This window comes from Myotis myotis, unplaced genomic scaffold (genome assembly GCF_014108235.1).
Source record: "Myotis myotis isolate mMyoMyo1 unplaced genomic scaffold, mMyoMyo1.p scaffold_m19_p_10, whole genome shotgun sequence".
NCBI classification, from domain to species: Eukaryota; Metazoa; Chordata; class Mammalia; order Chiroptera; family Vespertilionidae; genus Myotis; species Myotis myotis.
In genome coordinates, this window is record NW_023416314.1 from 12,520,242 (window position 1) to 12,543,943 (window position 23,702).

Sequence of the window (23,702 nt, forward strand, 5' to 3'; positions counted from 1 at the left end):
TTTTCCTTTGGGAATCTTTTCCTTCTAAATTTCAGTGTTGTGGTCTGTTTTAACCTTGTGTAGCCTCATATATATATATCCATCCTATCTAATAAAAGAGAAACATGGTAATTGGCGTAGGACCGCTACCCTTCCCATTGGCTAATCAGGGCGATATGCAAATTAACTGTCAGCCAAGATGGCGGCCGGCAGCCAGGAGGCTTGAAACTAACATGAGGCTTGCTTGCTTCAGTGATGGAGAACTCCAACGTTCCCACCTGCCTTGCAGGCCTCTGAGATTCTACATTTGTTAAAATGTTTCCAATTGCAGGCTGGAAACATTTTAACAAATGTAGAAGCTAAAAAAAACCTCCAGAAACCATCTTTCAGCGAGCTAGGATCTCAGAGCTGGAGTCAGAGCTGGAGTTATACATTGTCTCAAACCGAAACAAACCAGATATCTACTTTCAGCAGTGGAGGCCTAAGAGCTGGAGCCTCAGAGCTAAAGCTGGCTCAGAATTAAAAAAAAAAGAAAAAAAGGAGCGGTTGGGAGCTTCCGTCACCCGCCAGCCTGAAAACAGCCCTCAGCCCCTCACCCAGACTGGCCAGGCACCCCAGTGGGGACCCCCACCCTGAAGGGTGTGTGACCAGCTGCAAACAGCTATCATCCCCTCACCCAGGCTGGCCAAGCAACCCAGTGGGGACCCCCACCCTGAATGGTGTGTGACCAGCTGCAAACAGCCATCATCCCCTCACCCAGGCTGGCCAGGCACCCCAGTGAGGACCCCCACCCTGATCCAGGACACCCTTCAGGGCAAACCAGCCAGCCCCACCCATGCACCAGGCCTCTATCCTATATAGTAAAAGGGTAATATGCCTCCCGGCACCGGGATCAGCGTGACAGGGGGCAGTGCCCAAACCCCCTGATCGCCCTGCAGCTCTGTGTATGACAGGAGGCGGGGCCAGAACCTCCCTATCCGCCCTGCTCTGTTTGTGACGGGAAGGCGCCCCAACCTCCTGATCAGCCCTGCTCTGTGTCTGATACGGGGGAGCTCCCCAACCTCTGATCGCCCTGCAGCTCTGTGTGTGACAGGGTGCGGCGCCCCAACCCCCTGATCGGCCCTGCCCTGAGTGTGAGAGTGGCGGCGCCCCAACCCCCTGATCGGCCCTGCTCTGTGGGTGATAGAGGGCGGTGCCACCCCCCCCCCCCCCCAAGGGCCCGGCTCTGTGTGTGATGGGATAGAGCCATAACCTCCCCATCGGCCCTGCCCTGAGTGTCACAGTGGCGGTGCCCCAAACCCCTGATCCGCCCTGCTCTGTGTGTGACAGGGGACGGTGCCCCAACTCCCCTATCGGCCCTACTCTCTGAGTGACGGGGGAGCTCCTCAACCCCCTGATGGGCCCTGCTCTGTGCGTGACAGGGGGGAGCTCCCCAACCCCCTGATGGGCCCTGCTCTGTGCGTGACGGGAGCTTCCCAACCCCCTGATCGACCCTGCTCTGTGCGTGACAGGGGGGAGCTCCCCAACCCCCCTGATAGGCCCTGCTCTGTGCGTGACTGGGGGGAGCTCCCCAACCCCCTGATCGACCCTGCTCCGTGTGTGACAGGGTAAGGAGCCCCAACCCCCCTGATGGGCCCTGCTCTGTGTGTGACAGGGGGCGGCGCCCCAACCCCCGGATTGGCCCTGCTCTGAGCGTGACTGAGGGTGGCATCGCAACCTCCTGATCTGCCCTGCTCTGTGCATGACAGGGGGCGGCGCCCCAACTCCCCAATCGGCCCTGCTCTGAGCCCGACCAGCAGCTGCACCTAGGGATTGGGCCTGCCCTCTGCCACCCGGGAGCAGGCCTAAGCCAGCAGGGCGTTATCTCCTGAGGGGTCCCAGACTGCGAGAGGGCACAGGCTGGGCTGAGGGACCCCCCTTCCCCCCCGAGTGCACAAATTTTTGTGCACCAGGCCTCTAGTATATATATATATATATATATATATATATATATATATATATATATATATATATATATATATATATATATACATTTTTTTTCTGTTAGCTATAGTTTTGAAAGGTTTGGATATGGCCCTCTTGTGACTTTAGTCATAACTCATTCTCCCAGATTCTTCTTGGGAGCATGAATGGGTAGATATGATAGATGTAGATAATTAGATTATTCTTCTTGTTTATGAGTCAGTCTAAAGATCAGAGACCTTTAGTAGATGACTTTTTGATGTTCTAGATCTTTTTCTTTACCCTTGGCTATAGTTTGGCCCTATATAGAGTCGCGGGCCTATTGATTTTTCTCTCCATCTCTGCATTTGGTTATAGAATGTTAAAGGGTTGTTTATCCTCAACCCACTAATCCCCCTTCTTCTTGATTGTTCTTTGGGCCACACAAAATAAGATTTTTTATCGACTTCACCCCCAGTCTAGTTGCCTTGAGGGCATTTTAGTAAGTGTACTACATAGTGGCCAGTATTAACTGATCTCTGTCCTTTTTGACCCTTATCCAGGTCCCTGATGAAATCTTATAGTCTCAGAAGTTGTGATGTTGCTTAGATATTGTCTCTGCTCATGCTGTTACCTCACTACTTCATACAGTAATAATTTCTGTTTTCAGAGTTAGTTTAGTCCAACACTGTGAAGGGAGATGCTTTAAATTCATATTTCTTCATAGGAAATGAGGATGAAACATTTGGGTCATACTAGTCTATATTAAAATACAATGAGGAAGGTATTTGGTACTAGATTTTCAGTTATGAAATATACTTAGTGAAAGCCGTAAATACAGAGTGGGGCAAAAGCACATTTACAGTTGTTCATATGAAAAGTAATACAATAATTAATGCATTATAATATAAGAATAAACTATTTTTGCGTACTCATTACTGTAAACCTTGATGTTCACCCTTAATTTTTTCTTCCTGTTTAATACTCATGCAATTAGAAAACCTAGTAAATGCAAATAAGCATGAAGAAGATAAAACTTGACTCTCTCAACTGCTGCCTTTTGCCCCTGGAAAATTGACTCTCCATAATATTTGATTAATTTCTAATTGTTCTTTAGGTCTCAGCTTATAGAGTCATTCCATAGGTAGGTTTTCTTGACTCCTACACTACATTCAATAGAGCTTTCCATTATAAATTCTCATGGCTTCCTGTATGTCTGCTATGGCACTCATACCACTCAAACTCACTGGTTTGAATGTCTGTGGTGGTCTTTTAGTTCTGTGACGGCCAGCACTATGTCTGTTTTGTCACTCTGTTTCAATGCCTGGCATATAGTAGCCCCTAATTTTAAAAAATTTATCAGTTACCTTAAAACTTTTAACAGTTTTGATTTATTTCATACTTTTCTATGTGTCTGTGTACACATAAAGATATACTCACACATACTTCTGTAAAGGTATTACACTGGAGTTTCACCTTACGTGTTGAAGTGGAGTTTTGAAGTCAACATTTGATGTAAAATTGCCCTTCAGTCTTTGTATTACAGAATAATAAGTCACCAAAGTCAGTTTTCCTCCAGTGTTCAGTGATAAAGTTCTGTTTACAGACGATGGTATTCAGTCTCTACAGAGGCATCCAAGAATTCTCCCAAACCAAACCAGACTCTAATGTATCTTCCTAGCAACCTTTCCTGCTATTTACTTACATGTACTGGCTTTGCTTGAATTTCTCTTTAAGTTTGCTTCATATTTTCCAGTTTCTGCTCCTTTGTTCATGCCATTCTCCCCCTTTGGGATTCCTAAGCTTTTATCTTTCTGTTTTCAGGGCCCACCTCAGAGTCCATCTGCTATGCTTCTGTCTGACTGGTCTCTTTTCACTTCTGAGTTCATGGCATTTATTGCCTGTGGTAGTTCTTTGACACTCATTTACCATTTTGGGGCTTTTTAAATTTTGCATGCGTGCGTGCATGCATGTTTTCTAGTTAACTGGATTGTTATATCACTGAAGATAGGGATATTCATCTTCTATTTCTTTGTGTTCTTCAGTTTATTCCTGCCACAGTTTCTCAGTAAATTGTTTATTTGGTTAACTGTAAAAACTTGCCTTCTTATTTTATGGAAGAAAACCTGAAGGGAATGCTTTGCGATTACTTTTTCTTTTGGGTCTTTAAAAAATTTCCATAAATACCCAATCACATTCTGTCTTACTGCTTGTATGTAATAGCTGACACTAAAGTATCAGCGAAATCTGTAGTCAAGTAGTACAAGAAGCTTACGTAACTGTGGGTGCCTTTTGGCCAGTTTATGCAGAAATTTATTATGGTATAGCACGAAATAAGATATTACTAGGTAAAGGAGAAGAAGTAGTACATGAATTGGAGGCAAGGTTTTCACTGGGTAGAGATACATTTCTGAGTAGCCAAATCCCTAGGAAGTTGATTAGATTTCCTTAATGTACTGAGTTCCATGTTTATTAAATGACTAATTTTATTACAACATTCTAGTGGCTTAAATGAGAAATTGTCTCCTTGCTATAGGTATAGAGCTATTTAAGAAATTCTTTTTAACCCCGGCCAGATGGCACAGTTGGTTAGAGCATTGTTCCATGAGAGATTTTGGGTTCAGTCCCCAGTTGGGACATTAATGGGAGGCAACTGATCTCCCTCCCTCCCTCCCTCCCTCCCTTTTTCTCTCATTCCCTTTTTCCCTCCCATCCCTCCCTCCAAACATATCCTTGAGTGAGGATTAAAAAAAAAAATCTTTTTAATTGATTTGTTTCTTAGTATCTAGATCTTCTATTGTAGTATAGTCACAAAGTCACTAGGAATTCTAGCTAGTGAGGAAAGTTTGAAAAAGGTATTCAGAGTCCCAGTATTTTTGGTGTCACAGAAATTAAAAAAAAAAATAGTATTCCTCAACTTACACCATACACCAGAATAAACTCAAAATGGATAAAAGACTTAAATGTAAGTCAGGAAACCATGAAAATCCTAGAAGAAGCCATAGGCAGCAAAATCTCAGGCATCTCTCGTAGCAATATGTTTACCGATACATGTCCGAGGCCAAAGGAAACTGAGGAGAAAATAAACAAATGGGACTACATCAAAATAAAAAGTTTTTGCACAGCAAAAGAAACCAACAAAGTGAAAAGGGAGCCCACTGTATGGGAGAACATATTTGGCAATGATACATCTGATAAAGGGTTAATATCCAAAATATATAGGGATCTCATACAGCTTAACAAAAGGAAGACAAACATTCAATTAAAAAATGGGCGAAGGACCTAAATAGATACTTCTCCGAAGTGGACATACAGATGGCCAAGAGACATGAAAAAATACTCAAAGTCACTGATCATCAGAGAGATGCAAATTAAAACGACAATGAGGTATCACCTCACACCTGTCAGAATGGCTACCATCAACAAATCAACAAATGACAAGTGCTGGTGAGGATATGGAGGAAAGGAAACCCTTGTGCACTGCTGGTGGGAATGCAGATTGGTGTAGCCACTGTGGAAAACTGTATGGAGTGTCCTAAAAAATTTAAATATGGAACTACCATTTGCCTCAGTGATCCCACTTCTAGGAATGTATTCTAAGAAATATATGTATGCACCCCTATGTTCATGCCAGCACGATTTACAATAGCTAAGATCTGGAAACAGCCCAAGTAAGTGCCCATCAGTAGATGAGTGGATAAAAAAGCCGTGGTACATTTATACCATGGAATACTATGCAGCAGTAAAAAGATCTCTTATACTTCATGACAGCATGGAGAGACCTGGAGAGTATCATGCTAAGTGAAATAAGTCATTCAGAGAAAGACAGGTATCACATGATTGCACTCATGTGGAATCTACGTAACAAAATAAACTGATGAATGGAGTGGATTCAGAGACATGGAATCATGGAACAGAGTGCAGAATCTCAGAAGGAAGGTGGTGGAGGTTGGGTGGGTGGGAGATAATCAACCAAAGACCTTGTATGCATATATGCATAACCAATGGACACAGACAATAGGTTGGTGAAGGCTTGGAGTGAGGGGCAGGGGCTGACGAGGGTGTTAATGGGGGGGGGGGAAGGGATATTTGTAATACTTTCAACAATAATTATTTTAAAAAATGATATTCCTAATATTTACTAACTAGAGGCCCTGTGCACAGAATCGTGCACCGGCGGGGTCCCTCAGCTTGGCCTGCGCCCTGTCACAATCCAGGACCCCTTGGGGCAGTCCAACATCCCCCGAGGGATGTAGTAGTGTGCAAAGCAGCAGGTGGCCAGGGAGGAGCCTGAGCCTGGGCCGGGGACCGTGCCGCTCCTGCTCATCCTGGCCCCGCTGTACCTGCTGCCTCTGCCACCACTTGGAAGTGCGCTGCTGCGGAGGCGGGAGAGGCTCAGGATGCCACAGCTGCGCTTTCCAGCCATGAGCCCAGCGTCTGGCACCCAATAGTCAGCTGAGCAACACTCCCACTGTGGGAGCGCCCTGACCACCAGGGGGCAGCTCCTGCATTGAACGTCTGCCCCCTGGTGGTCAGTGCGTGTCATAGGGATTGGTCGACTGATTGTTCGGTCATTCGGTCACTTAGACTTTTATATATATATAGACTAGAGGCCTGGTGCACACATCCGTGCACTGGTTTGGGGGTTGTTGCCTGCGGGGGTTGGCCCGCCCTTGGAGCACCGCTCATCCTGGTCAGCCAAGCAGCTGTGGACCCGTCCTCTGAGCAGCTGCGGAATGAGGAAAGTAGACTGAGCTGATATTTCAGGGTAATGTCTTGGGTAACAGTGTTCTGTGTCCTGGAGGAACCTGGCGGAAAGCTTTGCACACCAAAGCCACTTGATGAATGTCCTTGATGTGTGATGCCAGGTCAGTGACACCATCGGGGATGTTCAGGGCAGCCATGCTCCAGGATCCTCAGCATCAGGACAGCCTCCCCGGGGGGTCCACAGTCACGTCCCCTCTTGCCATCCGCCTATGCTCTTTCTAGAACACACCTTAGAGGGCCTGCATCAGCTGGTGGGGGCAGGCCAGAGTCTGGATTGTCTAAGGCAGTGGTCGGCAAACTCATTAGTCAACAGAGCCAAATATCAACAGTACAATGATTGAAATTTCTTTTGAGAGCCAAATTTTTTAAACTTAAACTATATAGGTAGGTACATTGTTATTAACTTAATTAGGGTACTCCTAAGGCTTAGCCCACTGACCAGGATGAGCCCTAACGGGCCAAAGAGCCGCATGTGGCTCGCAAGCCGCAGATTGCCAACCACAGGTCTAAGGTATTTGATAGGTGCAGAGACTCGGCCTCACCCTGGGCCTGCTAGCGGCTGCTCCTGCTGTGGGAGCAGCCACTTATCCTGGTCAGCCAAGCGGTGCTCCTACTGTGGGAGCGCACTGACCACCAGGGGGCAGCTCCTGCGTTGATTGTCTGCCCCCTGGTGGTCAGTGCGGGTCATAGCGACTGGTTGACCAGTCATTCTGTTCGTTCTGCTAGTCGGTCGCTAGGCTTTGATATATAGATTAGGTGAACTTGCTTCCATATTATCTATTCATCAAACTGTTAAAATATAAAATGCAGACTGCATTGATGTGGAAGAGATTTTGTTTTTTTCTGTTTAGGTATAAAGAGGATGGGGAAGCTTTACTAATTTTGCTGCCCTCAGAAGAGAAAGGGATGGTGCAGCAGCTCCTCCAGAGGAAAGTGCCTGTGAAGGAAATCAAGTAAGACACCTGGTGTGATGATGGGATTGTCAGGGTAACGAAGGCATGACATTATTATGCTTACTTATGTGTGCCCAGTTCCCTCTTCTTCCTAATCTATTCTGCTGTTTGGTTTGTGACTTCTTTGTTTTTAACTTTTACAGAAGACTGTTAGTGGAGAAAATAAGATGAAAAATAGAACTTGTTAGCTTCAGGAGACATTGATGGTTGAAAGGATTAAGTCTCTTGGATGCCATTTTTTTAAGGTTGTTTGTCTATTTCAGAGGATTCTATTTCCCTATCATTGAAGATACTTATATTGAGTGTTAGCAGAACTGAACAGAAGCTCACTTGTATTGGAGTCCTTGAAACACCTTAGCGTTTATTTGAAGGAAAACAGTTGGGAAGGTTGTTTAATTGGGGGCAGGAGTGGGAAGGAGGTTAGATGAAATAAGATTGGCTGATTTGGTAATTGTTGAATCTGAGTAAAAGTTGTCTACCTTTGTGTATTTTGAAATTTTCTATAATTAAAAAACAAACTAAGTAAAACCACCTCATCTACTACCATCTGTCACCACCTCAGACTTGCAGGAACAAAGTGATTCAGTCTAAAAATCAAGAAATCAAGTGGGATTTCTTTTGTGAAACCCATACTAAGAATTTCATTTATTCCTGTAGCCTACCTGGGCAGAGTTAAATAACAATTATTTTATATTGTGCCTAATATTCAGATAAGGAAAATGATAATATCCTTTGTTGATTTGTTAATTTGAAGTTGGTTTTGTGATATTTGACTGAAAATGGAAATACACAAATGACATTAGGTTTCATTTATTCCATTTCAGTGATGATCCATCATCTCCCATAAAAGGCTACTCTCTAACTTTATAGAATTAAGTTACCAATGCTCATTGTACTAGTAATCTTAGTGTCTTTCACTTACTCAGCATGGGATGTTTAGAGATCTTTAATTTTTCATTTCTTTTTCCTGCATTATTAATATGCAAGAGAGCCAAATTTCTGTCTAGTAATTTCAGTCTAATCTGGCTCATAAATGAGAACTAATGTTATAAATTTAAAAGTACTGAGGAAAACAGGAAAATGCTATGTACTATTTTTAATTTCCAAAATTGAGATGTCTTAGTTTAACCTTTATGTTTTTGTTATAAAGAATCAATCCAGAAAAACTTATTGATGTCCAGAAAAAACTGGAATCATTTTTAGCTCAAGATCAAGATTTAAAAGAAAGAGCTCAAAGGGTAAGTCATTTCTGAATCTGATACCTTCATTGGAATGGAGCATATATATAATAAAGTTAAATTTCATCATTTTCTGATCCTTCTGGTTGCATGCTTCAGATATTTAAGTAGTGTAATATTCAGATAAGATTAGCTTACTCTTAATCCCAAAACACCAATCAGAAAGAATATACTCATCCTTATGTTTATAGCAGCATTATTTATTATAGCCAAGATCTGGAAACAGCCCAGGTTCCCATCAGCAGATGTGTGGATAAAAAAGTTATGGTACATTTATGCAATGGAGTACTGTGCAGCTGTAAAAAAGAAGGATCTCTTACCCTTTGTGACAGCATGGATGGACCTGGAGAGTATTATGCTAAGCAAAATTAGCCAGTCAAAGAAAGATAAATATTATATGATCTCACTAATGTGTGGAATCTAATGAATAGAATAAACTGACAAACAAAATAGAACCAGAGGCATGGATACATGGAACAGACTGTCCAGTGCCTGAGTTGGGGGTGGGGAGGGTGGGCTGAATAAAGAAGGTAAAGGGATTAGCTAAAGAACATATATGCATACCCCATGGACACAGACAATAGTTTGGTAAAGGCCAAGAGAGGGGATGGGGATAGGTTGAATGGAATAAAGGGATTGGAGGGGGATATCTGCAATTATCAGCATTAAAATCCTATATAATAAAAGGCTGATAGGCAAATTGTCTCCTCTACCAGGAATTTGATCAGAGGGCGGGACTGGTCTGCCAACCCCCCTCAGCCCCTTCCCCCAGCTGGATACGCCCTCGATCAGTTCCCCCACCCCGATCAGGGGCGGGGCCGGCCCACCAACCACCAGCGGCCCCTCCCCCCAGCACTGGGCCTGTAGTCTCTATATATAAAAGCCTAAGCGACCATTATAATCGGTCAACCAGTTCCTGTGACATTATGACTAGAATAATTGGTCAACCAGTCGCTATGACGCGCACTGACCACCGGGGGGCAGACGTTTAATGCAGGAGCTGCCCCCTGGTGGTCAGTGTGCTCCTACAGCCAACCTCTCTTGGCCAGCCAACCTCCCCTGGTTCCTCCCCCCCCTGCTGGCAAACCTCCCGCAGTCCCTCCCCGTCCCTCCCCCCATCCAGCAGGCCCCATCTGGTAGGCCCTGTCTGGCAGCTGGCATGCCCCGGCTAGCCTGGTCCCGATTGGGACTGGGCGAGATGGCCCAGATAGGCCCTGATTGTTAGCCAGGCCTAGGGATCCCACCCGTGCTTGAATTTTGTGCACTGAGCCTCTAGTTTTTTGATAAAAACAAAACAAAACAAAACAAAAAAACAGAGGTTGGAGACATGAAAAAAGTTTAGTTTATTCTTTTTTTTTTAAAATATATTTTACTGATTTTTTACAGAGAAGAAGGGAGAGGGAAGGGAGAGGGATAGAGAGTTAGAAACATCGATGAGAGAGAAACATCGATCAGCTGCCTCCTGCACATTCCCCACTGGGGATGTGCCCGCAACCAAGGTACATGCGCTTGGCCGGAATCGAACCTGGGACCCTTCAGTCCACAGGCCGACGCTCTATCCACTGAACTAAACCAGTTAGGGCTAGTTTATTCTTTAACTTTTAAAAAATTATATATTTCTTGTAGTAACCTGGGAAAATTATATATTTCTATTATTTGTCCATAAAAAATCCTCTTAAAGATTATTTTTTTCAGTGCATAGTGACCTGATTTCTAGTATACTTGAAAAGTTATCAACTTTTGATTTCTTCAGTAAAGTTACTATAACTCCTGATTGCACTTTCTTGAATATAAGATTATCATCTCTAATTATATTAGTGTGAATTTCTGGAAAGCATTAACACTCTTGTTAAATTGTCTTTAGGAATGAGATTTTAACTTATACTAGTAAATACGATTTAATGTTCCTAAATTACTTTTTTGGACTTAGAAATTTTCCTGATTAGCAAATATAAAAAGAAGTGTCACTTTTAGTTAAACTTATTTTTTAGTTCTTAGAGTCCCCAGCAGTAGATTCTTTTGAAAAGGAAGATGTGAAATTAATTTGCGTTGTGAGTATAGCTATCCATTCTTTGGATTGACAACTATTTGAGTCTCTGTTATAAAGCTCTTCATTTTCAACACTCTTTCTTATATCATAGTTATGAGATCCACATTCCCCATCTACAGCTGCACTTACCATAGCACACCATCGGTGACTAGAGCAGAGATTCAGAGGTTGGATTCTGTTCAGCAGGTAGATGAAGTGGGAGGAAGGAAATGGAGGGTATGTGAAAAGGGCATCCTAATAGAGAGAGGAGTCCAAGTGGAAATACAGGCAGTAGCCAGGCTTTCATGTGATGATTTTGAAACTGGGCATTTTCAGCAAAGAAGTTCTATTTAAAGAGCAGGTCTTAAATTTAAAAAATTAACTTATAGTTAAATCACATTATCATCACTGTTCTTCAGATACATGAAAGCTAGAAGTTGAATGCTTACTATGTGTTATTAGGCACTTAGCTGTGACGTGACTTTTATGAGGCAGTTTGTACACTGTTTTAATCTTCCCAACAACCTATTAGTAGGTGATACTGATTTAATTTTATAGATGACTATATAGTACCTTGAGGAAATTAAAAATTGTCCACCGCTACATGGCCATTAGTGGCAGACCTGAGATTCTGATTTAGTCTGCCTTTCTTCAGAACTTCTATGATAAACTCAGGAGAGACTAATTCCACAATATAAGAAAACCAAATAATGAACTATGCAAAGTTGGACTTCTATAAGTTCATTTCACCTGAAATGTAAAATGTCTTTACACACATTTTTTTTCTTGTACTATTAGGGATGTATTTGGAAATGCACATGTTTTGTCTAGCAGACATACTTTAAGCTAGGAGTACAATCTTTCATTTGAAAGGTTTGGAAATAGTATGTACATATAAAAATAATATACATAAATTCTGATATGTTGTGATTTATCATATACCCAGGAGATCATTCAATTATGAATTAGGAAATAAGAAACACTGGAAGGATGCTATTTCACTGGTTTGTGCATACCACAAAATGAGGCTTCCAGAACAAAGATTATAGGAAAGCACATTGAAATAAATGATGTGATTTATCGGGTTTCATGCATGGCTTAGCAGCATGGCTAACTGTATTGCCAGCAGCAGCAAGCTATCTAGTTTCATAGAAGTGATTTTCTAGCTTTTGGTTTTAATCTGGATAGAACAAGAATGATAAGCAACTGGGGTGGTATCTTGTGGATTGTTGTAGGGGAAAAAATTATCCTTGAACTGGACCATTCATTGTTCCTTTCTGTGTAGACAGGGAAAGCGGTTTGAAGATTCGTGTACATGTTTTGAAGAAAGGATTAGTGTAAAGTTAGAGAAAATGTGAAGTTGAGATATAAATGGAAGTTAAATATGGTTTACAAAAATTAATTTTAAAATCTAAAAATAAAAATGCCTGCTTAGATGTGTTTCATAATCTTCGTTGCCTGTTTATTTTACAAACTGACAAAGGATCAGGACCATGTTTAATTTTTGGTTTGTATAGCTCTTTCCATAAAGGTAGTTTTATAAAAACAGAAGAAAATATTGCATGATGACAAATTACTTGAAATTATGATGATGTACTATTTAAAATTATAATAGAAAAGGAATAAATTTTAGGAATAAACTTGTTCCTATCATGATTTTATTAAGCTTAATTTAGTTAGAAATGATAAAATCTTGTTTTGGTGGAAAATATCCTTTGACTCCTATGATAATAGTTATTACTAATAATGAGCATTTATTGATACTTTCTACATTCCAGAAGATAAGCCCAGGTATTCTACATACATTTTCTCATTTACTCCTCATAGTAGAAGGTGCTATTATCTCTGTTTGATATGTGAGGGAACTGACAAAAGGAAGAGGCTTGCTCAGAGAGTAAATTTTGGAGCTCAGATTATCATCCATATTATTCTAAAGCCTGTGGTTTTCCCCATTACACCATATTGCAACTGAAAAATAATAACAACTTCTAGAACAGCTTCTTGAAAAGGTGACATTCTATGTTGAGTTGGCTTGATGAAACCAAATCTTAAGTCTTTTGGTATTATAGTCCTAAAAAGGTAGGTTTTGTTTTTTTTGTGTGGAATGGGGATATACTCAACTATTTTAATATATATATATTTATTTATATATATATTATTTATATTTATATATAAATAATATATAAATATATATTACTTATATTTCATATATACATATATAATATGTATATATATATTTAATATATATACACACACACACATACATACAGTGGGGCCTTGACTTACGAGTGTCCCGACTAACGAGTTTTTTGAGATACCAGCTGTTTCTCTGCCGTTTTTTTTGCATTGAGTTGATAGAGTAATTTGAGTTAATGAGCTCCTTAACGAGCTCGGTCTCAGAACGAATTAAACTCGTTAAGTCAAAGCCCCACTGTGTGTGTGTGTGTGTGTGTGTGTGTGCGCATTTTTTTTAAAATTTTTTTTTTTTTTTACTGATTTCAGAGAGGAAGGGAGAGAGAAAGAGAGATAGAAACATTAATGATGAGAGAGTATCATTGATCGGCTGCCTCCTGCACGCCCCGCACTAGGGATTGAGTCCACAATCTGGGCATACGCCCTGACTGGGAATCGAACCATGATCTCCTGGTTCATAGGTGGATGCTCAACCACTGAGCCATGCCGCCCTGGCTCAACTATTTTTGAAGTGTTTTACTACTGTTGAACTTTACCCTTTGGTTTATTTTATCTTGCCTTAATTCATTTTCCATTTCTGACTATTTATATGTTGTATATTTAAACCTCTTTTACAGTGTTTTGTCTCTTATATACGTTCAGTATATCTGATGAAGGATAAAGAAATATTTGATGTGAGCAAGTTACCTATACCTGAATATGCCCTGTAAGTATTCATATTATAGCTTTAATTGTGAATCCTCAAAGTTGGAGGGAATTTCTTTGAAACCTGGTTATCAGAGAGTCCTAGTTTAAATCACACTGCCTTACATTAAGATAATCTGTTAATAATCTGCAGAGAAAAAGTTTCTATAAACTGGAAGACTAATTGAGTGTTTAGTTCTTATTATAAGAAAGAAATTTCTTACTTGTAAGTATAAATTCCCTGCAGCTTCCTATAGTATGGCCTTAAAGGAGATGGAGAGCAATTTATAAGCATTCTTTGAAATTTTTAAATGTCTGTATTCCTCTTAATTCTCTGAAATACTGGCCTGGATTACAATAGACAGTTCTTTTTATGCTTTGGATACAAATAACTTCCTCAGTTCTTCCTTTATTTTATTATTATTTTTTAAAATATGTTTTTATTGATTTTAAAGAGAGAGGAAGGGAGAGGGAGAGAGAGATAGAAAAATCAATGAAAGAGAAATATTGATCACCTGCCTCCTGCACGTACCCCTACTGGGTGGGGATCAAGCCTGAATCTTGGCATGTGCCCTGACCAGGAATCTAATCTGCAACTTCTTGGTGCATGGGCGGGCGCCCAACCAACAGCCACACTGGACGGGCAGTTCTTCCTTTATTTTAGGTTGGTTTTCTATACTGCGTACTGCCTAAATATTCTTTTTGTCTTGGTTTTTCTTACAGGTACTCACAGTTACCAGGGCAAAACGTCCCTGTTTAGTAACAGTGGTTACAATTATATGAAAACGAAAGTCTTGGTCTTGTTTAGGCTTGGTATTTGCAGGATTTTTCCCTAACATTTTTGGCTATAAAGGAGGAGCATCTATTTTTTAATGGGGTTCTACCTGTGGGAAAATAACGGACAATATCCTATAGATAGAAGCACCCTAGAGGCAGATCATACTTAGAATTTCAGCATGAAATTTCCTAGTCTGTGATGAAATATGTACTTTTAAGTCCAGACTATATTTAGCCAACTCTCCAGGAATTTTAGTGTCTTTACCTGTAAAATGAGTCTAATAAAAACTTGTATCTGGGTGAGCTGCTGGTTTCTGTTCTCCATGTTAGAGTGCAATTATAGTATAACAGGTAATTTGTCAGTTGTAACATTTTAGAACCATTAAAATTGCTAGGTAATAGAAGTAAGGCCACTGACTTTCTGTCTAGGTCAGTGATTTTCAATCTTTTTCATCTCATGGCACACATAAACTAACTACTAAAAATCTGTGTCACCCAAAAGTATATTTTTTGCCGATCTGACAAAAACGACAACAAAAAAAGGAATAATTTTTATTCATTCACACCAGATGGCTGTTATTGTGTTGGCTATTGCCATTTTTTTAATTTGACAATCTAAGAGAAAAGTGGTCTGTGCCCCTCACTAGTCAGATATTGCATGTTTTAAAAATTCTTGTGGCATACTGGTTGAAAATCGCTGGCCTAGGTAATAAAACACATTTTTGTTTGTTTATCTGTTTATATACCAGTTACTCATGAAATTCTATTCTGGTTGTCTGAATGACTTAGTTGAGAGATTAGCAACAGGAGAGGCACAAGTCATTAACACTGTGGGACCATATTTAGGGGACATTTTATTGCCACAGGTCTGTTTACATTTGAAGACGTTTGCTTTATCAGGCTGGTCACACCCCCTTTAGGGTGGGGGTCCCCACTGGAGTGCCATGCCAGTGGGTGAGGGACTGAGGGCCGTTTTCAGGCTGGCTGGGATTGAAGCTCCCAGCCTCTCCTTTTTTTCTGTTCTTTTTTTTTTTTATTATTCTGGGATTTATTTACCTTCTAAAATTGAAACTTTGTTGCCGTCACTGGAGCTGAGAGCTGGTCTCCTGCTCGCTCCTGCTCTGAGGCCACGGCCTGCTGAAAGCAGGTATCTGGGGTTTGTTTAGCTTCTATAATTGAAACTTTGTTGCTTTTGGGGCTCAGAGCCAGGCCGCAGCAGGCGGGGAACCTTGGCTTCCTCCATCACTGGAGCAAGCAAGCCTCCTGCTCGCTTCAGCTGCGTGGCTGCCGGCCGCCATCTTGGTTGGGTTAATTTGCATATCTTGCTGATTAGCCAATGGGAGGTATAGCGAAGGTACAGTCAATTACCATGTTTGTCTATTATTAGATAGGATTTTGCAGATGAAGGAACTAAGGTATAGAGAGGTTCAATAATGCCTTTTGATCATACAGCTAGTAAGTGGCAGAGCCAGGATTTGAACCTTAACAGCCATATTTCTGAATCTACATGTTACCATTATACTTCCCAGTGTCTATGGATCATGTCTTATAGGAAAAAGGCAGTGGATCCATGTTGTAATGTTAGCTGTTTGTTAAAACAGGCTGTGCTTTAAGAGTTTATTTCCAATCCATCAGTGGGAATTTAGAAGCTGGGAAAGACCTTATCATAAAGTGAACCTTGATATTAGAAGGAGAAAATAATTTTTTTTTTTTTTTTGTCTCTGATTTGAAAATTGTTTCTATAGAAGTGATTACCATTATATCTCTCAGAAGGGATGACCATGATACTGGACTTTATTCTTTGCTGAGAACTATATTTTGTCCTTTCAGGGTCATGTCTTTTCCACTGTTAGTATTTACATTTTACAAAGTGTTTTTATAGAGTTAGTATATCATATCTTCACAACAGTTGTGAGATAGGTCTGGTAGGTACTGTTATCCCATGTTTCAGGAAGTGGAGGCTGAAAGAGTTAAACTGGAAGTTGGCAGACCTACTACTCGTATTGTTTCTTTGTTTCTGGTCTCATGCTTTTTCTTTTATAAGGTGTTAACCTCTTAATGAAAAATGGGGTATCGTCAATGCTTTCTGACAGGTATTCAGTATTTTCTGGCTAGCCTGTCAAGATTTTTGTATCTCAGAGGAACATTTTCTTTGGAAAAGGCTCTAAAAATAGATCCTGACTCTGAGAAACTGTTTCATAATAAACATAAACACATCATCAGTGTATTGATATAAGTATTTTTAATTGCCCATTTAAGGTCTCTTGGTCTTGCTGTGGCACCACGGGTAAGATTTCTTCAGAAAATGCAGAAACAACCAAACAAAGAATTGATAGTGAGCCAAGATAAAAAAGTAAGTGAGCCAAGGGCCCCCTCCCTCAGCAATGATGAAGTGGAAGAATTTAGAGCCTACTTCAGTGAGAAAATGTCCATCCTTCAGAAAGGTGGGAAAAGACTAGAAGAGACAGAAGATGGACTGGCTAATGGCATTAGTGATGAAGAGGAAGAAGAAAAGGAAGGTGAAGAAGAAGTGGAAGAGAAACTGGGAAAAGCAAAAGGGTATCAACCTCATTCTGGCCCTAGCACTGATGAGTCACAGAAGCACAAGGAAGCTCCCATGCAGTTCTTGGACAGAGATGATGATAATGAGGAGGAAGAAGATGAACTTGGTGCTGATTTCTTTAAGGTGAAGCGACACAATGTGTTTGGGTTGGACCTTAAAGAGAATAAAGCATTACAGGTAAGTGTACTCCCAATGGAGAGTCTTCTATTATTTCTCAACGCTTATTGTGTGTTGCTTTGTTGCCTTTGGGCAACTATGGGACAGCAAGAACTAAGAAGGATTTGTAGAATGATTTTTTTTTGCAGTGAACTCTCCCTCTTTCTCCATATTTAGAGATATGTACCAAAGAATTCTCACTTTTTTGTGACTTGAGGAAATCTTAATCATCTTAGTTACTGGTGTTCTGATGCGTGTTTTTAAAGTAGCCAGTGTCATGATTATAACATTAAGAAAGGTGATGGGGTTTCATGGTTTATAGTGTGAAGATATTTCATTGTGATTCCTAACATACTACTGATTTAAATAATTAAAATGTTCCTTACAACAGTTTAATCTCTCTAAACATGAATTTTACTTTTAATGAGACATTTGCATTTGGGCATCTATCCAGCATCTTAAATAGAAAAGTAGCACTTCTTTTTAAAGGCCATTTATGAAGGTTTATTGAAAGTTTCATGTAGATTCCTTGTTTCTCTGTAGGTACCTGCTAGGAGGAATAAAAGAGATAGCACCTGTTTTCTGGAGTACTTGCGTGTGCACAGTAAATGTGTTTCTCCCTTGTTCCCTATTTCCCTTCCTGTTTATATGCCTTTTATTCTTGATAATTTCTTTAAAGAGAATTGAATGAAAAATGAAATTGCACTCTTATTTATATAAAGCTTAATAAAATTCTAAGACCCACAGTAAGAAACATTAAATTTTGAACCATGAGTTCAAAGTAACTAAATAAAAATTTTAGAAAGGTAGCAATCATACTTATTGAGTACTAAATTATATTGGGAATTTTTTTTTTTTTTTACTAACCCTATGAGGTAGGTACTCTCTCATACAGATAAGGGGGAAAAAACAGACACACAGACAATAAAATAGGTATGCAATTTGTTACTGGCAAAGTTGGAATTTGAATCTAGGTATTCTGACTCGAGTAGTTCTTGACCAATAAAAGATGTTTTTTGAAGTCTGGTTTATCACTTTTTAAAATAATTGATATATTTTGTGTGATATCTGATAAATCTTATTAATTCAAGGTCACAGAAATTTTCTCCTATGTGTTCTTTTAGAGGTTTTATAGTTTATTACTTAAATTTAGGGCAAGGATTTAATTTAGCTTAATTTTTGTGTATGATGTGATGTAAGGTTTGAGATTTTTGTTCTGTCTTTTTCAAAAGGATGTCCAATTAGACCAGTCCTGTTTATTAAATGCTGTGCTGTTTCCATCCATTTACTTGACCTTTTATTTATGTATAGGTCTCTTTGTTGACTCAATTCTGTCTACACAGCTATCCTTTCACCAATAACACCTGTCTTGGTACTGTAACTTTATAGTACATCTTTAAATTGTGTAGTGTGAGTCTTCCTTCCAACTTGATGTTTTTTAAAAAATTTGTTTTGGAGATTTTTGGATTATTTCATTTCCATATAACTTTTGAATCAACTAGTTAATTTATATAAAAAACCCTGATGATAACTTCATTGAGGTTGCATTGAATCTATAAATCTATTTGGGGAGAATTGACATCTTAATATTGAGTTTTCTGATTCATGAATATGACATCTTTCCATAGGTCATCTTTACTGTCTTTTAACATTGTTTTATAGCAGCGATTTTCAACCATTGTGCTGCAAGAATTTTTAAAACATGCAATAACTGACTATTTAGTCAGGAGCACTGACCTCTTTTCCCTTAGATTGTCAAATAAAATAATTGACAACAGCCAACACAGTAGTCATTGGTGTGAATGAATCCAAATTAAACCTTTTTTTTTTTTTTGTCAGATCGGCAAAAAATATAATATACTTTTTGGTGTACCAGAGAATTTTAGTAATTAGTTTATGTGTGCCATGAGATGAAAAAGGTTGAAAAACACTGTTTTGTAGTTGTAAGCACACTTGTTACATTCATCTCTTACTGTTTCATAGTTTTAAATGGTATATTATAAATGTTACTTTAAAATTTTCAATTTCTAGTTCTGTTGCTGGTATATAGAAAAATAATTTAGTTTTGTATAACAAGCATTCTAAACTGACCTATTAGTTCTAATGGCTTATTTATTTACTTTTTCTTTTGCGATTTTTGGGACTTTCTCTGTAGATGGTCATGGTGTTTATGAATAAAGATAGTTTCACTTCTTTCTTTCTAATTTGTGTGATTTTTTAAAAAGTATGTTTTTATTGATTTTAGAGAGAGGAAAGGAGAGGGAAAGAGAGAGATAGAAACACCAGTGATGAACGAGAATCATTAATCAGCTGCCTCCTGCATGCCCCCTATTGGGGATTGAGCCCGCAATCCTAGCATATGCCCTGATTGGGAATCAAACTATGATCTCCTGGTTAATGAGTCAACACTCAACCAATGAGCAACACCAGCCAGGCTAATGTGTGGGCTTTCTTTTTCATTTTCTTACTTGATTACATAGTATGTTGAATACCAATGGTGAGAGTGGACATTGTTGTCTTGTTCCTGACCTTAGAGAGGGGAAACATATTCAAGCTTTTATCATTAATTACATCTGATGTTAGCTATAGGTTTTTCTAAATGCCTTTATCAAGTTGAGAAAGTTCCATTCTATTGGTTTTTTTAGTGTTTTTATCAGAAATGGATGATGAATTTTACCAGATGCTTTTTCTGCAACTATTAAAGGGAACATATAGTTGTTCTGTTGAAGCATTGATTTTCTAACCTTGAACCAACCTTAAATTCCTGTAGTAAACTTCACTTAGTCATAATGTGTTTCCCTTTATCTATTGGAGGATTCTATTTGCTAATTTGCTAAGGATCTGTGCTTCTATATTCATGAGGGATATTGACTTGTCGTTTTCTCTTAATGACTTTGGGAACATGACACATTTTAAAAGTTTTGATACATTTTGTTAAAACTACCCTACAGAGAGGTCATATTGATCACTGTCTTTCCAAATTTGTATGTCAGTACCCATTTATTGATACCAATGCTGGATATTATTGAAATAAATTTATTTATGTATGTATGTATGTATGTATGTATTTATTTTAGGTATATGATTTCTGTGTATGTGTATTGCTTATGTGTTTCGCTGCTATGATATTGGCCTCTTTCCTGTTGATTTCTAAAATGCCCTTAAACATTAGTATACTATCCCTGGCTTTTAACTTTTTTTACACCCCTTGTCACATAGTCAAGGGCTGTTTGTCTGCCTTCCTACTGGATTCTGAATTCCTTGAAGTTAATGTCTTAATGAGCAATATGTGTTCAGGACCTGGTATAATGTCTAACTCCTGTTGCAGATTTCACAAATGTTTTATGAATAAATGAGTGAATTACTGAATTTCTTATTCTCTCAATTTGATAGTTTTGTTTGCTGTGAATTATATAGAATTCATATATATAGGATTATTCTTGGAAGCCTATAATTTGAAACTATGTTAAATTTACCTGATTGATTTATTATGATTCAAAAGGTATTGTTAAATTTATACAAACATGAGTATAAGTTCTTTATTTGATTCTAAATAATATACCTGTGCAGGCCAAGCTTTGTAATTGAGGTAGTAAATGAAGGCATCTAATAGTAATGATGTAAAATTCTAACTAAGAATATGTTTACAGTTATAGTTAGTAGGCTTCTGAGATGCTGATTGTTAGGTCGCCAAAGGAGGACCGCATGAGGCCAGAATGGTGAGGGATTATGAATTTATTCGATCTTCCACACACCAGGTGGCTGAGCCCCAGATGGCTTCAGCACCCAGTGATGGAGTCAGTGGTTTTTAAAGGACTTTTGGTGGGCTTTTTCTGGGCGGAGAATTCTCTATGCAGGTTCAGAGGGGAGAGATAATGGAATGTGGCCTCAACAAGTAAAGTGTGGTCTCAGTGAAAGGGAATGTCCACAGTGAAATGGCCTAAAGGTCAGTTCCCAGGGGAGGAGGTATCGATTCAATTATTTGATCAGGCCTAGTATTCCAGCCTTTTTGTTCTATGGAATAGGGACGAAGGTCATATCTTCTGTATTTACTTCCTGTTGAGGGGGGATGTTGAGATCACAGGGGAATGGGCTTTGATAGTAGTGGGCTGGATGAGGGATGCAGCAGCATGATTTCCCGAAGAGACTGGTTGGTGGAGACTTGAAAGCAGTCCTGTGAGTGACTTGGGAGGTAAAAGCTAGTCCCGAGTCTGCCACAGTGTCACCAAACTTGTCTGGTTTTGCTGCTTTTGTGGGCCTGAAGCTGAAATACAACTGAGGCCTAGATGTTATCTTTAGGGAAGAAAAGATCAGAGATCTTCGTTGCCTGACTAGTTATTTGCTGGGGGAGGATAGGTTACCCTGGGGGATGAGGTTCTTGTTTTCCCAGTTTTGCCCCTTGGTAGCATCCAGAGCTCTCTGGCCCAGTGAGTATCTGTGCCTGGCCCATCATCCTTGCTCTGTGGGAGGGTTGGGGTGGTCAAAGGGATGATGACGTCTGGACACAAAAGGAGATTATTATGGTGTCTAGAGATGGTATTTCCTGAGTATAAGTAGGGCTTGTAACCTGGTGGAGACAAACTGTTTTATAAATTTTAATATTACTGGGGCAAAAGCTAGAAGAAAAAGAATTATGATAAATGGGCTGGTGGAAGGAAAGAGACATTAATTTGGAGGGCTATAGTCTAACTAGAGGCCTGGTGCATGAAAATTGTGCACTGGGGGTGGGGGCTGTCCCTCAGCCCAGCCTGCACCCTCTCACAGTCCGGGACCCCTCCGGGATGTCCGCCTGCTGGCTTAGGCCCGCTCTCCCTGGGGATCAGGCCACAAAATACCACGTGCTGCTGCGCACGTACAGTGCGATTGAAACTTCGTGGCCCATGCGCAGAAGTTGGTATTTTGTGGAAGAGCCACACTCAAGGGGCCAAAGAGCCGCATGTGGCTCGCGAGCTGCAGTTTGCTAACCACTGAGATAGCCCCTTCTATCTCACTACCAGCCTGTTCTTTCTAGTGTGTGCTTCCACTTAACACTGAAATGATTTTTTCCTAAAGAATGCTCACCATTCCAGCATTTCACATCTTACCTATATTTCAAGAATTCTGTGCTGATCTTGATTTTTTCCTTGAAGATTAGAAAAAAATATTTTTTTATTGATTTCAGAGAGGAAGGGAGAGGGAGGGAAGGAAGGAGGGGGGAGAGAAAGAGAGAGAGAGACAGAGAGAGACATCAATAAGAGAGAAACATTGATCGGCTGCCTCCTGCTGATTGAGTCTGTAACTCGGGCATGTGCCCTGACTGGGAATTGAACCGTGACCTCCATGTTCATTTGACGCTCAACCACTGAGCCACAGTGGCTGGGCCCTTGAAGCCTTTCTTTACTTCTTCATTCCACCAACATCTGGATTCCAATTATCTATTTTGCTTGTATTTTACTTTTTGGCATTTCATAATGAATATCTTAATTTCTGATTCTTCTATACCTGATTATTATTGATATTGTCATAACCTTTGTGTGCAAGGGTCTTATTTAATACTTAGTTGAATTAAACAGAAGGAGAGGTCTTTAAAGTAAAACCGAGGAGTCAAGATTACTATACTCTTAATATTTTGACCCATGAAGAACAACAGTGGGATGATCTTAAATGTTGAATAGTTGAAATATGGTATATGTGTTCTCTTTTCTTCATAAGGTGCCTTTTCTTTTTCTTGCATCCTGTGCTCAATTTTTTAGTTATAATTGAAACTTCATTCCGATTCAAAAGGAATAATTATTGTGTGACTTGAAACTTAGATGTACATACACAAACACACATGCACGTGTGCGCACACACACACACACACACACACACACACAGTGGGGCCTTGACTTAGGAGTTTAATTTGTTGCGAGACCGAGCTTGTTAACTCAAATTGTCAACTCAATGCAAAAAATCGGTCGAGAGACAGCTGGTATCTCAAAAAACTCGTTAGTCGGGACACTCGTAAGTCAGGGCCCACTGTATACCCACATTTTCTTGCTTTCCTTTTTAAGTTTTGTATGCATATGATTTCCCAAGGCTATAAATTCACAATGGAAAGCAAAAAGTTTTTATCCTGATGTTTATTCTTTCATATGCTGGATCATTTTTGTATAAAAGTATTTTGACTTGTTTTTCTTCATTTTCTACTTTTATATACTCAATATTTGAAGCATCTGCTGACTACTGAATTTTCTATTGACCTACTTTGTAGTCTAAATTTCAGAAACTATCAGGGTTTGTTTATCTTCATTTTAAGATAAAGTGGAGGTAATAAAAGAAATGTGAAATAGGGACAGATTATTATTATTATCATTATTATTATTATTTTGAAATCTATTTTTATTGATTTTTTTACAGAGAGGAAGGGAGAGGGATAGAGAGTTAGAAACATCGATGAGAGA

At 39.7% G+C, this 23,702-nt stretch overlaps 1 protein-coding gene across 3 annotated transcripts in view; it reads left to right on the plus strand.

Moving 5' to 3' along the window:
• The window catches only part of DDX10 (DEAD-box helicase 10), a 268,004-nt gene that overhangs the window by 48,536 nt on the left and 195,766 nt on the right, over positions 1–23,702 (plus strand). For 2 of the 3 annotated variants that reach the window (XM_036324521.1, XM_036324520.1), the window contains exons 10-13: positions 7,539–7,640; positions 8,791–8,878; positions 13,718–13,806; positions 16,821–17,301. In XM_036324521.1, the coding sequence (XP_036180414.1) occupies positions 7,539–7,640; positions 8,791–8,878; positions 13,718–13,806; positions 16,821–17,301 (760 nt within the window). Of the gene's footprint in view, positions 1–7,538; positions 7,641–8,790; positions 8,879–13,717; positions 13,807–16,820; positions 17,302–17,823; positions 18,302–23,702 lie in introns of those variants that run through there. The other variant, XM_036324522.1, reaches the window with a different exon arrangement.